At 40.5% G+C, this 19,274-nt stretch overlaps 1 protein-coding gene across 3 annotated transcripts in view; it reads right to left on the reverse strand.

Moving 5' to 3' along the window:
* The window catches only part of Snx27 (sorting nexin 27), a 131,527-nt gene extending 116,339 nt beyond the window's left edge, over nucleotides 1–15,188 (reverse strand). The window contains exon 1 of one of the 3 annotated variants that reach the window (XM_076173101.1): nucleotides 15,096–15,188. In XM_076173101.1, coding sequence (XP_076029216.1) covers nucleotides 15,096–15,142 — 47 coding nt within the window. In that variant the 5' untranslated portion in view covers nucleotides 15,143–15,188. Of the gene's footprint in view, nucleotides 1–14,461; nucleotides 14,759–15,095 lie in introns of those variants that run through there. The other 2 variants (XM_076173100.1, XM_076173102.1) reach the window with 2 other exon arrangements.
* Nucleotides 15,189–19,274: the final 4,086 nt, after the last annotated feature.

Here is a 19,274-nt window from a genome sequence, read left to right on the forward strand (position 1 = left end):
AACACATCCCTGACTAAGCCCCACCTTTACCTCAAACCACTCACTCTCTCCATTTCTAATCTAAATGTGGAGTTCCAGGAAAGAATCATAGTGGAGAGTTGATGGTGGAAATGTGTCTAGAAAGAGAGTTGATGATAGCAAATACAGTGTTTTGGAAGAAAGTCAAGCATAAGTACACATGGGAGAGGGTGGTGGAGGGAAGGGTGGTAGATAGTGCTAATGGATTATGTAGTGTAAATAGGATTATGATAGGAAGAGTTAAGGATGTACATGTGCTAAGGGGAGAGGGTGGGGGAATATCAGATCATTTTTTGGTGGAAGGTAAGTTGCGAGTGGAGGATAGACGGAGAAAGAGGAAAGGAACAATAGGTAGGGAGGTTCTTAGAGTGAACTCTTTGAATGAAAAGGGAAAGGAGAAGGAGTACAAAAAGAAGCTGAAGGAGGAGTGGGAGGGAGTGAAGGATAGAGTAGAGCTGGGTGTGGAGGAGGATTGGGGATGGTTCAAGGAGGGAGTCACAAAGTGTGCAAGGATGGTGTGTGGAACAAGAAGGACAGGAGGGAATAGAAGGAAGGGTAGTGAATGGTGGGATGAGGAAACGAAGAAGGTTGTAGAAGAGAAGAAGCGAGCTTTCACAGATTAGTTACAAAATAGGACTAGGGAGTCATATGAGAGGTACAGAGAAAAGAAAAGAGAAGTAAAGAAAAAGGTAAAGGAGGCAAAGAGGAGAGCAGATGTGAAATGGGGTGAGAGTATGACAGAAAATTTTGAAAGTAATAAAAAGATGTCTTGGAAAGAAATTAAGAGAGGAAGAGGAGGCGAATCAAGTAGAGAAGAAAAGGTAAAAGGTGTAGATGGAGAGATGATAATGGAAGAGAAGGCAGTAAGGGGATGATGGGCAGAATATTTTAGGGAGCTGCTAAATGTGAAGGTGGATAGGGAGGGAAAGATAGCTGCAGTGGGAAATGCTAAGAAAATGAGAGTGATGAGTGAGGAAAATGGAGGAGAAATAAGGAAGGATGAAGTGAAGGGAGTTGTTAAGATGATGAAAGCAGGTAAGGCACCTGGTCTGGATGGATACCATGCAGAATGTCTGAAAAAGGGATGTACAGTGATGGTGGACTGGCTGGTGAGGTTATTTAATGTTTGCTGGAGAGAGGGTAGAGTGCCGGAGGACTGGAGGAGTGCCTGTATTCCTCTTTACAAGGGAAAAGGGGACAAGTGTGAATGTAGTAGTTTCAGAGGGATTAGCTTGTTAAGTGTAGTTGGGAAGGCTTATGGGAGGATCTTGATTGAGAGGATTAGGAGAGGAACAGGAGTAACTGGTGAGGAACAGTGTGGATTTAGGACAGGTAGAGGTTGTGTAGATCAGATCTTTGTGGTAAGACAGACATGTGAAAAAGCTATAGGAAAGGGGAAGGATGTTTTTTGGGCCTTTATGGATCTGGAAAAGGCTTATGATAGGGTAGACAGAAACGCATTGTGGGAGGTTTTGTGGATATACGGGATAGGAGGAAAGCTTCTAGGAGCTGTCAAGAGTTTTTATGAGAGTAGTAGAGCTTGTGTCAGGATTAGGAATGGAGAGAGTGAGTGGTTCAAGGTAAAGGTGGGACTTCGTCAAGGATGCGTTATGTCACCCTGGCTGTTCAACTTATACATGGATGGGGTGGTGCGAGAGGTAAATGCAAGGGTAGTGGATCAGGGATTGGAGATGGTTAAAGAAAATGGAGAAAAGTGGGAGGTGAGCTAGCTGTTGTTTGTGGACGACACTGCACTTGTGGCAGGATCGGAGGAGGGATTGAGGAAGTTGGTGACAGAGTTTGGGAGAGTATGTGATAGAAGAAAGCTAAAGATAAATGTGGGTAAAAGTAAGGTGATGAGATGTACAAGGGGTGAAAGTGGCAGTACACTGGAAGTGAGCATTAAGGGAGAACAACTGGAGGAAGTAGATAGTTTTAGATACTTGGGTGCAAATGTTACAGGAAAAGGTGGAGTGAAGGTGGAGGTAGAATGTAGATTGAGAGAAGCAAGTAAATGCCTTGGTGGATTAAAGAGTGTAATGAGGAATAGACATTTGGGAATGGATGCTAAGAGGAGGCTGTATGAAGGAGTGATTGTGCCAACAGCACTGTATGGGGCAGAAACATGGAACATAAGAGAGGAAGAGAGAAGGGGTTTGAATGTGTTTGAGATGAGGTGTCTGAGAAGTATGATGGGGGTTACTAGGCTGCATAGAGTGAGAAATGAGGTGAGGAGGAGAACAGGGTGGTAAGGGAGCTTGGAGATAGGGTGAATGAAAGAGTATTAGGATGGTTTGGACACATGGAAAGAATGAGTGAAGAAAGACTGGTAAAAGAGGTATGGAAGGCAGATGTGGAAGGAGTGAACATGAGGGGACGTCCTAGGATGAGGTGGATGGATGGGGTGAAGGGTGCTTTGGGGAAGAGGGGAATGTCTGTTGAGGAAGGACGGGAGAGGACAGAAGACAGGGGTGAATGGAGAATGGTTGTGTATGGATGATTTTGTGATTGCATGAGGTGGAATGGGTGGGGGGATGGGGGGTGAGGTAGTATGTGTGAGCAAAATTTGACGTAGCCCAAAGGGATTTCTCCCCGTCTTCTCCTTTTATGCAATGGGGGGACGGAGAGGGGGGGTCGCCAATTTAATGAAGCGGCCTTGCTGTGGATGTGCTGTGCCTTGCGACACTGCTTCTGACCCAGGGCAGCGGACAAGGTGCAGGGATGACCCGTCATCCAGGGGGTGCTAAGATGAGAGGGAAGGTGGAAGGGTGTGGAGTGTATTCAGTGATGGAATGGGTGGAAATTATTTTATGTCTTTCCCTTTTTGGCTACCTCCCTTGTAAGGGGGAAAAAGCCTTGGTATATGTATGTATGTATGCTCTACTACTCTCGTAAAAACTCGACAGCTCCTAGAAGCTTTCCTCTTATCCTGTATATCTGCAAAACCTCCCACAAACTCAAAAAGGGTAATTATAGAAGAGATCTGGAAAAAACAAAAAAATAGTTTCCCACACAGAGTGATGGATGTCTGGAACAAATCGGATGAAATAATAGTGTGTGCAAACACCGTACAAGAATTTAAGAATAAACTTGATGCTGAGAGATAGAAAGACGAGTCACTATGAGCATAGCTCCCCTTCCCGCATGTTACAACTAGGTAAATACTGTCCATCCCAACTTAGCATCTTGTGCATGAATGGTCATTTCTGTCTATTTGGTCAAAGACAGTGAAGCCATTTCAAGACTGCACATATAACTTTCCTGTACACTTTTATCCCCTTTATAAAACAAAAGTGAGAACCTGTGATTGTGAGGCTCCATACTTTATCATCTACTTATTTTACTTTTATTCTATTTTTTTTTCTATTTTATGCCTGAATGGTGATGAGGGTGTCTCAGGCATTCAGATGAACAAAAAATAAAACTAATAAGAAAAACAATGAGAAAGATATAAGAGACAGAGAGAGGAGAAAAGATGAGAAAGAAAGAATGAGAGAGAACAAGAGAGAGAGAGAGAGAGAGGCCAAGAGAGGGAGAGAGAGAGAGAGAGAGAGAGAGAAAGGCCAAGAGAGGGAGAGAGAGAGAGAAAGGCCAAGAGAGGGAGAGAGAGAGAGCAAGAGAGAGAGAGATCAAGAGAGGGAGAGCAAGAGAGAGATGGACCAAGAGAGATGGACCAAGAGAGGGAGAGCAAGAGAGAAAAAGAGAGAGAGAGAAATGGTGAGAGGAGAGAAATTGAGAGATGGAGAAAGATATGAAAGGAGAAATATATGAAGAAAGAGATGGAGAAAGATGGTGAGAGAAAGAAAGGGAGAAAGAAAAATAGATAAGAGAGACAGAGAGAGAGAGAGAGAGAGAGAGAGAGAGAGAGACAGAGAGAGAGAGAGAGAGAGAGAGAGAAAGAGTGCATTCCAATAACTCAAACAAAAGCAGGAACAAAGTATATAACCAGAGGTAAGATTACCTATGCAAACAGAAATTTCATACGTATTATGCCTAAGTCCTGATATATTACCAGTATGAATAATATGACACACTACTGAGTGATGGTAATGACAAGATAAGCAACAACATACACCCCAATCTTATCTCAATAATTTGAGTGTTACCACTTTGGTGGCAAGTGGCGGACAGACGTGGGCATGATTATGATTACTAATCAAAAAATCATAATCCATGGCTGTGATTACATAATCATAATCAAATCATAATAAAAAAGCATAAAATTTATGTAATCATAATCAAAATTTACTCTGCGGTGATAATCATAATCAATTTCTTCTTGATAATAATCACTGATTAAAATGTGATTATTTATTTGTAATTTCTATGAAGTACTTTACTTTCAGGCTAAAGTAGGTTTTGAAAGCACAGGCACCATCTCAAGTTTTTACTTGCTTGTCTACCATGATATAGGGGAAGGTGGAGTAAAGTGAACCACTGGTGCAAAGTGGACCACTGCCTTTCCCACCAATGATATGTAATTTCAAACAGAAGGTGCAATATCTTTCGGTAACAATGTAAATCACCCACAAGCTTTGGTACTGAAAAAAACTATTTCAACTGAAGGGATCTAAGTTCAGACTTTTGTAATATTTGAAATTTACACCTTTGTGATTTTATCAAGTTCTTTGTTGGGATAATTTCTAAAGAACAGTGGTAATATTGCTAATATAAGCAAGGCTGGTGTGAAAAATGAGAATACCTAGCCACAAGGCTACATATTATGCTAACATGAAACTGCTCGATATTTTTTCTTTTTTATTCACAATAGTTTTCGAGATATGAGGTGTTGCCATATGGCAATCCTAGGAGGATCTGTGTACAAAGATTATGTGTGCACAAGTAATGGATGGAGAACAATCAATAATTCAAGCATTTATTTACATGTAATGTGTACAGTTATTCACATGTAAAATGGCAGTCATTGAACTAACAATAAAAACAACATATTTTTTATATATTATACATCAAGTAAATATTCGTCTTCAATTTTTGTGGTAATTAAAAAAAAAAAAAAAAAAACTAATGCATACTCCAACATCACACTCTGAACACAGAGTGCGACATATTGATTGACACTCAGTACTTGCATACCTCCTTTTTCATTTCATGTCCAATAAAGCTATCAAAACATGAACTTAATCTCATCAAGGAAATAACAGATCTTGACACCATTTGAAGTAGCAACTCTACAGTGTCAAGGAGAGAATGTAACTTCAAATAAAGTAATTCCATGCATTCGTGGACTTAGAGTCTAACTTGAACCACTGTCACAGATATACAAGTCAAACATAATCACCACTCTCAAAAGCTCACTCAAGAAAAGATGAAGATCTATGAAGACATGTAGATGTTTCAGCTGGCTTCACTCCTAGATCCACATTTTAAGATGGACTGGTGCTCACTAAAATTCTGAACTTTGTTTTTGATACTCATAAGACCTTCAGCAAATGTCAAAGATCTGACAGTGAGAATCAACAAGAAAATAAACCTACCATAATCCATCAAAGCAGTGGCTACAGACAACAGAAAGAAACCCTAACTACCATCTTCAAACAGTTCATAAAAAACATCCTGGAATATACTTCCCAACAATTAGCAACACAAACTAAAATAGTCTGTATGATAGTTAAGGCAGCTGAGCACTGCCAATATGTACCTGTATGCAAGCACATAAGACCAGTGTATGACGAAGTACAACAGTGTTTCATTCACCTCAAACATGGTGCAGTGATCACAGGATAGGACATACACCCTACAACCTCCAGGATGCCCTTGCCACACCACCCCACCTACATGCCTTCCCAATCACCCAGGGCCACCACCACCTGTAGGCTTAGAAATCAGTGGAAACCATTCAGTCCTTGGCTTTGCTGTTCGCTGGCACCCATGACTCGTTAGCCACCAGGGTCCCACTCTCTGTGGTTCCAGAGAAATGTGAGGTGGAAATGGCACTGGTGTCATTCAGGACCTGGAGGAAATCCATAAAGTGTTGGTTATCCCTCTGCAGATTCAACCTGCACAACGCAGTGTACCAAGTTCCACCAGGCCCAAGACATCATCTACCAACTCACCAGGGACGGCATGGCATACTACAATAAGTCCTGCCCCACGGCCACCATCACTGACTGGAGCAAGGAGGGCATCGGATTTGTTCTCCTTAACCTCTTCACTCCGGGGCACATCGCACGTCTGGCAGCATTAGCTGCCCGAAGTGTGATGTTGCGTCATAATAATCGCATTATAAAAAATAAAGTCAGTGCTCAATCGTTCGTTCTCTTTCACCATAGAATTTTGATAACCATAGAAAATATGATGAAGCCAGTTTAGAGAGAATGGAGGTTACATAGGTACGACTACAATAAATATAATCAAGACGCTGACATCGGCATCATCGCGTATCCACTTGCTCCTCATGACACCTACGTAGGCGTCACCGTATGGAAGTGGTTAAGCAATACTGTGGGTGCTCATCTGCCAACACGCCCTTCTGCTGCAAAGGGGGCCAGCGCCTTATGCTGTGCGGCAGCCACCATCTCGCCCCCACCAATTTGGGCTACACTGTGGTGGAAGGGAAGGCCCTTGCTGTTGCATGGGGCCTGCAGAAAGCGAGGCTGTTCCTCTTCGGGTGTCCCAACCTCACTGTCATCGTAGACCACTGCTCCCTAAACTACAGGGGGATTGGGCCCTGGCGGACATAGCAAACCCCCGCCTCCTTAGACTCAAGGAGAGGACCCTACATTTCAAGTTCCAAGTGAAGTACCTACCTGGAAAACGTAATTCCGCTGCAGATTGCTTATCATGCTACCCCGCCCTCAGTGCTGACATCAGCCTTGACAAGGACCTAGCTGCAACAGTAGCTGCTGCAGTTTCAGCTGCAATCACACAAGAAGGATTCGCGGAGGATGAAGAGTGCTTCAGAGAAGCTGCTGCCGACCCAGTCTACCAGATGCTACTAGCGAAGGTCACTGCTGGCGACTGGCACCCTAATAAATCACAAGAAGTGGCTTGCCTTCATCCCTTCTATGGGGTTAGGGAGAGGCTGGTTGTCATGACAGATATCATGAGATACACATTCAACCAGGGATGCATCCGCCTCATCATCACCAAAGCTCTCCACCAACAAGTAGCAGCTAACCTGCATGTGGCCATCAGGGTGTTGACTCCATGCTCCGCAAGGCCAGACAGGCAGTCTACTGGCCAGGGATAGAGGGTGAACTCCAGCATCACAGGCAGCCTTGTGAGGAGTGCAAGGTTCATGGCCTGTCCTTACCAGCTGAAACATACATTGTAACCCCTCCCCCTGAATACCTGTTCCAATGTACAGTGGCAAACATGTTCCAGTACCAGGGCCACATGTACATGGTGTACCGTATTTTCCGGCTTAAAATGAGCATTGGGTTATAATGCGCACCCATGCACTTCGTTATCTCAGTACACAGATAGCGCGCACCGACGTATAACGCGCATGCCCGATCGCATTTGTCTATAATGCAGTTTTACCTCGGTATTTATATCATGTGAACGAGGTTACATGGAGAAGTATTTTTCATTGGCTAGAGCCACCGCTGGGAAATCTGTTGATTTGTCACTAAATTAAGTGTCAGTTTAGGCATCAATCAGGACACAACTAAGAAAAAGTCGGAACTACATGTACCGGTATATGACTCATCTTGTGCGTTGGTCCCTTATTACTTTGTAGCTTAAATAGTTTGTAGGAAATATGATCTAAAAAAAGTTTATTGAAAGTAAAATATACAGAAAAATTTCGGGATTTTTACAGAAAATGTTCATTTTATATCTTGAGGAAATAATTCGTCTTTACCATTTTTCATTTAATACTGAAACAAACTACAGACTGTTTCGTTTTAGCTTTTGAACCTGCAATGACAGTGGTGAAATAGGACAGTCTCTCATCGAGGTGACGTTTAGTTAATATAACTCCCGAAAGAGGGTGTTGTAGTCAGGTGTTTGACACGAGTTTATGAACGGCTGCAACGGAATTTGTACCATACCTAAAGTGAAGCAACAAAGCCAACATAAATATTCAAACTAGGATGCTGTGAACATGGGCAAATATCATGAATATTGATCATGTTTCATGGTGTTTAGGCCTATTTAAACATGAAAAATAAGATTCAATAGATACCTATCTTTACCAAATATTTATATACGAGCCCATGCTGGCGTATTCTTTCATGTCACCATGGCTGTTCTTCTTGTTCTCACGGAATGTCACGGAGAAGTGTGCCTCCCGACTTTGTGACGGCCAACATCGTCACGTTGTTGTGAAAAAAATTACACACACAGCCGCAGAATTTTTATCGTAGGCTGTAGATAATGTGCACCACCGGATAACGCGCAACCCCCCATTTTTAGGCCCTTCCAACGGAAAAAAGTCGCGCATTATACGCCGGAAAATACGGTACATGGACAGGCTGACAGGCTGGCTGAAACTGGCCCACTTTCCCAATGGCACCTTATCCCAATGAATCAAGATGCAACTGTGGAGGTCCTTTACCCACTGGGGAGCCCCACAGCAAATATCAACGGACAGCGGAACGAATCTGGCCAGTGAAGAAATGGGGTGTCTCAGTAAGACTTTCATCTGCCTATTATCCCCAATCCAATGGCAGGGCAGAGGCTGCAGTCAAGGCCATGATGCATCTTTACATGGCCATCACCAATGGTGGAGGCAGCCTCAACACAGATACAGCCTCACTGGCCCTACTCTAGTACCTAAACACACCAATTTGGGGAATCGACAAGTCACCCATGCAGCTAGGTATGGGGAGACAATTACGGGATGGGGTGCCCACCGCCAGCCAACACCTCCAAATCACCCAATAGTGGGGCAGGGCACTTCGCCAGCAGGAGAAACAGATGGTCAACAATGGCAAAATCCTGGTCAACAGCAGCCCAACAAGAACCCTGCCACCCCTCCTCCCTGGTGCCTGTGTGTAAGTGCAGAACCAGGCTTCAAATGTCTAGGACAGGACTGGCACTGTTGTCGAGGCACTCCCACACCGGCAGTATAACATCAGGCTGGACAGTAGTGGTCGAGTATCCAGAAGGATTTGTCGCCACATGAGAACCATGACCACAACACCCGAGGAGCTATCCCCATCACCACCCTTGCCCCCCCCCCCCTGGGGCAAATGTCCAAGTTGTCCACACAGGCAATCACAGCCACCCACATGGTTAAAAGACTTTATTCAGCAATGATGCGACCCCTACTCTCTGGAGTTCATTATACTGGGGTCATGTACTCATGTCACAGGCAGATTGTATACCTATGTTTAAGTTTACAATTGTCAAAAATTCATGTTATATTCATGATGTTCCATATATACTGTATTATAGTATTGGTTAACCCATGACAATTACCATCTTGGAGGGAAATGTAGGATGTACCATAGTTTAGGCAGCTGAGCAGTGCCAATATGTACCTGTATGCAAGCACATAAGAACAGTGTATGCCAAAGCACAATGGCATTTTATTCACCTCAATCTGCAAACTGTACAAACCAAAACACTGATAGTAATAACAGGTTGAACCAAAACCACCACAATAGGACACCTACACACAAACAAAATTCTCCCCATATATGACCATATGAACATAACAGGTACACAGTTCTCTGCAAGAGCCCTCAACTCCACACATACCCTCTCATATCACACAAGAACTACCAGTTGAACATAACAAAAAATCCACCCCAGCAGGATACTTCTCAAACATATACCACACAATACTTCTTCACAAAAACACATTCACAATGGAGGATCAAAGGAGAGGTGATGTGATGATACTTAAACTGGAAACAGGTTTAGAGAAAATGGACAGAAAAGAATTACTGGTACAAGTAAAAATTGACACAAGATCATGGTTAAAAAAAAAAAAACTTTAACAGATGTCATGGAGTATAGGTTTCCACATGCAAGTGTAGACTTATGGAACAAGTTAGATGAAAATATAACACAAGCCAATTTTATAAAGGAATTTATGGCAAGGTTTGACAAACAAGGAAAAGAAACAAGACCCCCCATGACCAATGATCCAACCCCATATACTACAACTAGGAACATACATAAATTTACCAATGGCTTTTTTCCCCTTACATGTGAGGTAGCCATAAACAATGACATAAAATCCACTCTCACACAATCTATCCCCACGTACTCCACTTCCGTTTACCCCCCTCCCTCTTATCTTGGTTCCTCCTGGATGACGGATCATCCCTGCATCTCGCCCACTGCCCTGGGTCAAAAGCAGGGGTTCCCAAAGTGGTCGATATCGACCCCCAGGGGTCGAAGAGACCATCCAAGGGGTCGAAGGGGGACAGTAGATTGCTAGGGGGTCAATGAGACCATCAAAGGGGTCAGTAGATTGCTAGGGGGTTGAAAGGGGTCAGTAAATTACTATGGGGTTGAGAGGCAGTCTTTAAAATAAAATGGTTGGCATGAAATGATCCTGTTCTCTTCCTATATGGAAAGAGTGAGAATAATCAACCAACCAATATCTAAACTTAAAAAATCATGTCAGTTCACCCTGAGTCAAAAATCCTCCCCCATTCTGTGCATGTAGGGAGACTCTCACATACACACATCCACATCATGAATGAATATCAAGATGACAAGCTTGTGTAATATTACTGGCTTGAATATTACTTGTAGTAATACAATAAAGAATATATAATATCACTCTTAAACCTATTGGTAAATTATAAATATCTATTTTAAAACACTTATGTTTATGTATATGTGAAAGCATCTGTATTACTATTGGAACGCCGTCGCTTTGATGAATGTTGCCATCTGGCCCTTTTATAATGGACCAAAATAAAAAATAAATAAATAAAATACATGAATAGAATAAGTAAAATCCACAAACACGAAAACTGTGACTATGGTACTTTAGAATTACCATAAGTGATTTATGAGACCAAACAAGAACTACAGTAAAGAATTAAAACAGTAATATCAACAACAAAAATGATAATCATAATGATGATAATAACACTAATGATAATTAAAATTATAATAATAATAACAATAATAAAAATAATAATAATAATGATAATAACAACTGTAATCATAATAATATTACTACCATTAATAACAATAACAACACCAATAATAATAATAAACTGACATAATTCATGAATTAATAGTTTGGGGGTCTATAGAAAATCTTAAACTTTACTAGGGGGTCGATGAGCTGAAAAGTTTGGGAACCCCTGGTATAAAGCAATGTAGCATGACGCAGCACATCCACAGCAAGGCCGCTTCATTTAATCAGCAATCTACCCCTCTCCGTCCCTTCATGCAGAAAAAGAGAAGACAAGGAGAAATCCATTCAGGCTGTGTCAAAATATCATTCACACATACTCCCTCATCCACCCCATCCCCCACCCACTCCCTTACATGCATCACAGTGTCATCCATACACAATCATTCTCCACTCACCCCTATCTTCTATCTTTGACCTCCCTTCCTCAACAGACATTTCCCTCTTTCCCAATGCCCCTTTAACCCCATCCATCCATACCATTCTTGGTTGCCACTCCTTCCACACTTCTTTTACCCATGTTTCTGTACCATACAGTGCTATCAGCACAATCACTCCTTCATACAATCTCCTCTTAACATCCAATCTCAAATGTCTATTTTTCATTACATTCTGTAAACCCCAAAGGCATTTACTTGCTTCTCTCAATCTTCACTCTTCCCTTTCCCACCACATTTGCACCCAAATACCTAAAGCTATCCACTTCTTCCAGGTAGCTAGGTAAAATTACACCAAGATCACCAAAGAAGCTCTTCAAGATAGATCCCCAAACTCAATACTACACCAACAACCCCCAGACATCTGCATCATAGAAAAAACCCTTTCAAGTGAAGTAAGAAACATAATGGCACAACTATGTTCAGGACACCTATATAAACAGTACCAACACACTATAGGCCTAACGACAGAATTACCACACAGAAGACATAGAACATCTCATCCTACACTGTCCCACTCTCACCCTACCCACTGGCTCTTGCCAATTATCTGGGAGCTGCATGTCTCCTGACCTGGGGCAACAGATGAACTGACCAACTGTAAACTATAATCACAATTGTAACATTGTTTATTCTCCCCTCCAAAACTAAATTATGAATTTCCAAATAAAGGAGTTAACTGTATTGAGATATGTAAAATATGACTACCCCCCTTAAAAAAAACAAATAAATAAATAAATACATACATACATATACCAAGGCTTTTTCCCCCTTACAAGGGAGGTAGCCAAAAAGGAAAAGGCATAAAATCATTCCCACCCATTCCATCCCTGAATACATAGATAAAATAGAATAAAAATGAATACATAAATAAATAAGATAGAATAAAAATAAATGCATAAATAAATATAATACATACATACATACATACCAAGGCTTTTCCCCCCTTACAAGGGAGGTAGCCAAAAAGGAAAAGGCATAAAATCATTCCCACCCATTCCATCCCTGAATACACTCCACACCCCTCCACCCTCCCTCTCATCTTTCTTTGCACCTCCTGGATGACGGGTCATCCCTGCACCTTGTCCACTGCCCTGGGTCAGAAGCAGTGTCGCAAGACACAGCACATCCACAGCAAAGCCGCTTCATTAAATTGGCGACCCCCTTCACTGTCCCCCCATAAATAAATAAATAAATAAGATAAGGTCTTGGTCAGCCATACCAAAAATGATCCATCATTAATTGATGTTCCTCACTACAACTCACTAAACTGATCTTTAAACATATTTGGATGCCAATTATGAGAAAAGTTCAGTTTCCAAAGTGCAATTTTAAGTCCTCATACCTCTACAACTAAACACCAATACTACTTATTCTAAAATTGCACACACAATACCAACAAATCTAAATACTGACTTAAAACAGATAAATATGGTATACTATTGCTACTATGAAACAACCCCAGCAATATTCTACACTAATGTCTACAACCTACCCAACATGCCTTACAACACATCCATGCAACACACAAAAACACTGTAGAAGGAGACTTTCAGCAGTGGACCTGTCCCCCACTGACAGAAACAGGAAGTGACATGCTTGCAATGTTCAGGGCATTTCCACAAAATCTCTTCAATGAATGACCTATGGGTTGAACTCGGGATCAGTCAGTTTCCAAGGGTTGTGGGTCCCTGCTACACACTACTAGGGCACGGAATTAACTGAGCAACACTATCAATCATGCTATATTGGCTATTAACTTAATCTCACCAACCAAAACTAACCTACCTTACCTGACCTAACCTTCCTACCTGCCTGCCTGCCTCCCTACCTACCTGGCTGCCTACCTAACCTACCCAAACAGCTTACAATAATGTTCTTGTTCATAGGTTGGGAACTATATTTTGCAACTCTTCAAATGAAATTAATTTGGAATTAACTCCAAATTCTACCTGGAGCATCTCATCAGCCTTAACTATTTCAAATTTCTGACTTGAGGTGGACAGAGCAGCCGAAGTGGAACTCGGTTCGATCATGAGCAGATGTGTGCCATACTCTAACCCTCGAGAATTCATAATGTGGCTGCCACACTTCTAATCAGTTTGTAACAATAAAAAAGAAGTTAAATAAAAAAGGCTTTTTTTTTTTTGTATACCGACTGATATAAACAGCTTATCGTTTAATAATGAACCATTAGTCATAGTATTAAGCTGAAATTGACTGAATCATGAAAAGATTATAAACTTAAGGAATACCGTCTCACACACCAAAAAAGCAAAATATCTTCTATAGAATTTACTACATTCCACAAACTGACCAGTATCCTTTGGCAATAGTTACATTCTGTGTATATGAGTGAAAATCAACCTATCTGATAAAAGTCTGTAATCTAGTACTGTATTGTATAAGATATTTTTCCTGTAGAAACACAGTCTGTGTTTCAACAGGAAAAAATATCTCTTGTACAAATAACATCCTATTTAATGAACTGGGGTCCCTCCCAACTTAAATAGATCATATCATTCATTGTATGATTGTTGCAATATGTCAGTTGTTATAATAATAATTGTCATCTAGGGAACACTGTAATGATAGCAACTTATAACCACTAAAATTAACTATGCATAACATTGTAACTACATCCAAGGCGATTAGTTGATCTTCGAAAATTTGGCAGCTCTACCTCCATCATAATCAACTATATCAATCAATGTTGTATGACGACTGGTATGGCCATAAGGTACCTGAACTGGTCATGGCAAAGGGTAACGAATTGGGCATAATGATGAAAAATGAGACGAACATTGCAATGGCGTGCAACAGATTGCGGTACCTATGCTTCTATGAATGGTGGTTAGTGCAAACACAGCTCTGCTTTGACGAGCTCTGCTGCACACCACTAGGCACATTAATGCCTTGAGGGTGCCATACTTACACTTCTAATATGCGATCGCCTTTCCGGATACCCGCCCTCTCGGCTGCCCCTGCTTCCAGTACCGCAGAGACGTGTTGCAGTGGCGGATATAACTCGCCATTTATAGGTCGCCACTGGCCTCCTTCGCTCACCTGACCTCTAACGTTAAAACCAAAACCAGTATCCGTCTTAAAAATGGTCACTAGCCTCGGACCAGGGTTGAAATTACTCATTGTAACACTACTGCTCTGTTTTGTTTTCAGAGATGGTGTAGGGCCATTCTACTGTAGGCTCGACTGATAGCTGAACACGGGGGATAATGCGACCTGCGCATCAGCCCAAACGAGTCTTGATACCTGCGCCAGACGACATCGCAGCTGGCGGGAACTCAAGGGTGACAGGTTGTTGGGAATAACGGGGGTAACTTTGAAATCTGCTATCATGGTCTTTATTTTTATTTTTTTAATATTCTCGTGGACACACTGATATACGAAATACACTCTGTACTCATTATTCTTAAAATTAGTTAAATTTTATTATTCGTATGTGATACCTAACTACTTCCTGAAATGGATCTATTTGTGTTAGTTATCAAAATATTCAATTTATTAAAGCTAACGGTTCAGCACATCAAATAATAATAATCAACTTTAACCTTGAACAGGAGTTGGACGAAAGGGTTTGCAAGCTGTAGTTGATCATGGATACACTGTTGCACTGCCACGCACCTCTCCAAGCAACTTTTAGTATACTGTGCCACAGTGGGTGAGGGGAAGTCAACTGTGGAAATTTATCAAACTACTTTCTCTGTTCACGTCACTTCCCTTTCTCCAGAAGTGACTTAGGGGCAATATATTCAAATTTCACTAACTAGATGTTTCTGTTTTGTTTTCTTAATTTCATTAGTGGTAATGCTTATCAAAAAATAGAAATATTGTTCAATTATAAACATATGGGACAGGGTGGGGTACGTGCTTGAGTGGTGTGAGGAATTTAGGTCTTAAATTTGTATCAGATCTCATTCGAACGCAGATTACTGATATGCCGCACATTGTTGAATGCGTTAGCCTGGTAACAGCAAGAACAGTTGGCATCTTGTCAGCAATGAAAAGTGCTTCTATCCTTGGGGACAATATCGCACCGAAGAGGAGGAGAGAGTCATAGAAGTGGTAAAAGAGAGACGGGCGATCGGAGGGATAGTACACATTAAAAGTTATCAGCATTCTTTTTTAAGTGGAAATTAGTCTCGATTCATAAAAAAAATTGAGTGGCTCGGTCCACAGGGATGTTGCCAATGTCCCTAAAATATCGATTGCTTAAATCAAGCAGTCAATATCCAATACGTGGGACATTCAGAACAAGGGGTGTTAAATAGCCACACTGGGAAGAAGGTAATAAATCGCAACAAATCTAACCCCTTACTACAGAAGTGATCAAGCATGGCTAAACAAAATGGTATGGCTGTAGCCAAAATCAAGCAGTCAATATCAAGCAAAATCAAGCAGTCAATATCCAATACGTGGGACATTCAGAACAAGGGGTGTTAAATAGCCACACTGTGGGAAGAAGGTAATAAATCGCAACAAATCTAACCCCTTACTACAGAAGTGATCAAGCATGGCTATACAAAATGGTATGGCTATAGCCAAAATAAAGGAAGGCGTCTTGCACGGAAGAGGACAAGTGTACGTACACAAGCGGAGAAAAGAACGCTCGCTCAATGGAGCTCACTGTCCTAAGCACTTTACTTCAGTTCAACCGCAAAGAGACAGGATGCGTACCTTGGCTAGCTGGGTTATAGTACGCGTCCAAATGATCCCACGCAATTTTTCGCAAGTGGCATGGTACACAATGAAGACACACGTATACAGGATATATGTGTGAGTGACAATTGAATGCCATAACCCAAGTTGTGTATATAATATACTCATACCCATACATTCGCATATACACACCTTAATTGCCTACTCACCTCCCTGCTTACCCACCTCCCTACCTATTTATATAGATTACATGTATACATACATACATACATACATACATACATACACACATTAAAGAGACAGATTTCTAAGAAATCAAAAATCAATGGAAAGTGAAACAAGAAAAAATAATAAAGAAATAGTACAGCAACAAGTGGAAGACAATGCTAAAGAAACAGTTATTAAAGTAATTAAGGAGAAAGAGAATTGGGTCAGACACACAGTACATACATACATACATATACCAAGGCTTTTTCCCCCTTCCAAGGGAGGTAGCCAAAAAGGGAAAGGCATAAAAACACTCCCACCCATTTCATCCCCAAATACACTCCACACCCCTCCACACCCCTCCACACCCCTCCCAGAGACACAGTGGATAAAAAAAAAGGTGCATAGTAGTTTATGGTATTAAAGAAAAACATAATTTAGCTAGGTACTTAAGAGAAAAAGAGGAGAAAGAAACTACAAAAAATATACATAAAAAGAGATACAAGAGGAGGGGGCAAGAAGTAGAGAAAGAAATAGAAGTATATAGAATGGGATTATACTTGAAAGAAAAAATAGGCCACTAAAAATTTAACTGATATCTCAAATGAGCGGAAGAAGTCTTAACTAAATGAGCAAAGTTGGCAAAAAGCGAAAATTACAAAAATGTATGGATAGAAAAAGAAATGAGTGTTGATGAAAAGAGAAGGAAAAGACACTAAAAATTGAGCCCGCCCCCCAAAATAAAAAACGAGAAAAGAACAGTCTCAAAAGAACGATTTTTTTTAGAGAGTACTGGACCTGAGGCTGAGAAAATGGTATATATATACATATATATATATATATATATATATATATATATATATAATATATATATATATATATATATATATATATATATATATATATATATAAGGGGAAAAAGGTGAAAGGAAAATTTAAAAATAACGTACACTAAAATAGATGGCATGATTTCAGGAATAAATGAGTTAAACGACTATCTGGAAGACGAGAAACAGGATATAATGGGAATTGTAGAGACCAAATTAAAAGGCCCACTACCACCTAATACTGTGGGACAAAGTCTATATAATTATTGGATAAAGGTAGAGAGGAGAAAGAGGGTGGAGGAGTCATGTTTTTGACACAAAAGGTTCAAAGGTGACAAAGATAACAGAAGGAGATAATAATGTGGCATTGATTATGATAAAAGTTGAAAACAGCGACATGAAAATGGAAAATTTGCAGTAACATATGTGCCCCCAAAAACATATTCTTGGACAGAGAGTGACCACTCCAAAATGCTGGAAGACACAAAGTATGCATTAAATGAATTACTAAAAGATTGAGGAAACATAATAATCATGGGTGATAGTGAAAGGTGGAGAGGACCTTTGGGGGAAATATGTTATTGGATATGACAATTGAATATACAATGACTCCAGGCGCGGATACAAGGGGGAGCACCCCCCCCCCACACACACCCAACGCTCCTCAGTAGAGCCCGGAAGAATATTATCGCAGGTTGGTGCACATTCCGTTCGTAGATCACGTGCTGTCTGAATTAAGATATCGTTTTGGCGAAAACAACGTGGCTGTAGCACTTCAGGTGAAGGAACTCCTCAAAGGTCCAGACACAAACGCAGCAGCTGTTCTACAAGCTGCAGAGTTGTATTAAACAGATATTGAATCACTCACTGCCTCTTGCAAAAGCAGAAATAGAACATTGGACAATATGTTCCCTAGTGCTGGGCAAATACCGCTAATCTCAGTACCGGAATTACCGGTAAACAACAATGCCGTTACCGGAATTACCGGTAGTTTACCGGTAAAAGACTCGTGAGGTAGTAGTCGCCTTTATGACTTAAATCTTTAAACAAATTTTATCCTACTATGGTGCGTAGTCACAACCCCATTGCATATTCTGTGTATTGAAATAAAGTAAAAATTTCGATAGCCAGTTCTATTTTGTTTACGATATTGTGTTTATGGAGATATCTGGCAACTCTTCCCACCAATCGGAAGCTATGATTCTAAACAGTAAACACATGATATTGAATTTTATAGATATCAGTGCGTTATCAAAGTTAGAGGTAGAAGCATGCCGCCTATCCACAGTATCCAGCCTCCCAGTTTAACTGTCTCTATTGAAAAATCAATGTTTTTGTCCTTTAATAAGCTATATGTCTGGTTCTATTTAACATATTATTTTGATTGTTATGTCATTGTAAAGGGAAAAAGTCATACTTTAATTGGTGCTACTATAGTATGCTATCTACCGCGCAAGTGAGTGAATGGAAGGTGTCTGAGGGTGGGTGTGGTGTATAAACTTTTGTCCGCCTTTGCATGCATGGGTTCATGTTTGGAGGGTGCATGTAGGAGTGGGAGTTTTGTTAATACACACACATACACATATAATGAGCTTTGACTAATTTGTAATAAATGTTTTCTTAAAAACTAACCTAAACTGGCTAATTTGTGGTAGATGTTTTCCTAAATACTGTTTTTAATGCTCCCTTGTTTTAATACTTATTTCATATAAATTAGCCCAGCACGTGATCCAAAGACCAAGGTGAATACTCAAGGATATATCAGATTTCATTGTCAGCATGTTTTTTATTTCCTCAATTATCTTTTCATAGAAACAGAAGCATATTGGCATTTTCATCACTTAAGCATATATATATATATATATATATATATATATATATATATATATATATACAGTACATATATATACATATATACATATATACATATATATATACATATATATGTATATACATATATATATATATTATATATATATATATATATATACATACATATATGAGTCTTCGTTTGGCGACACGCGGAATTTTTCGATG

Source organism: Oratosquilla oratoria, chromosome 34 (assembly GCF_046742065.1).
Source record: "Oratosquilla oratoria isolate Oo_2021 chromosome 34, ASM4674206v1, whole genome shotgun sequence".
Classification (NCBI taxonomy): Eukaryota; Metazoa; Arthropoda; class Malacostraca; order Stomatopoda; family Squillidae; genus Oratosquilla; species Oratosquilla oratoria.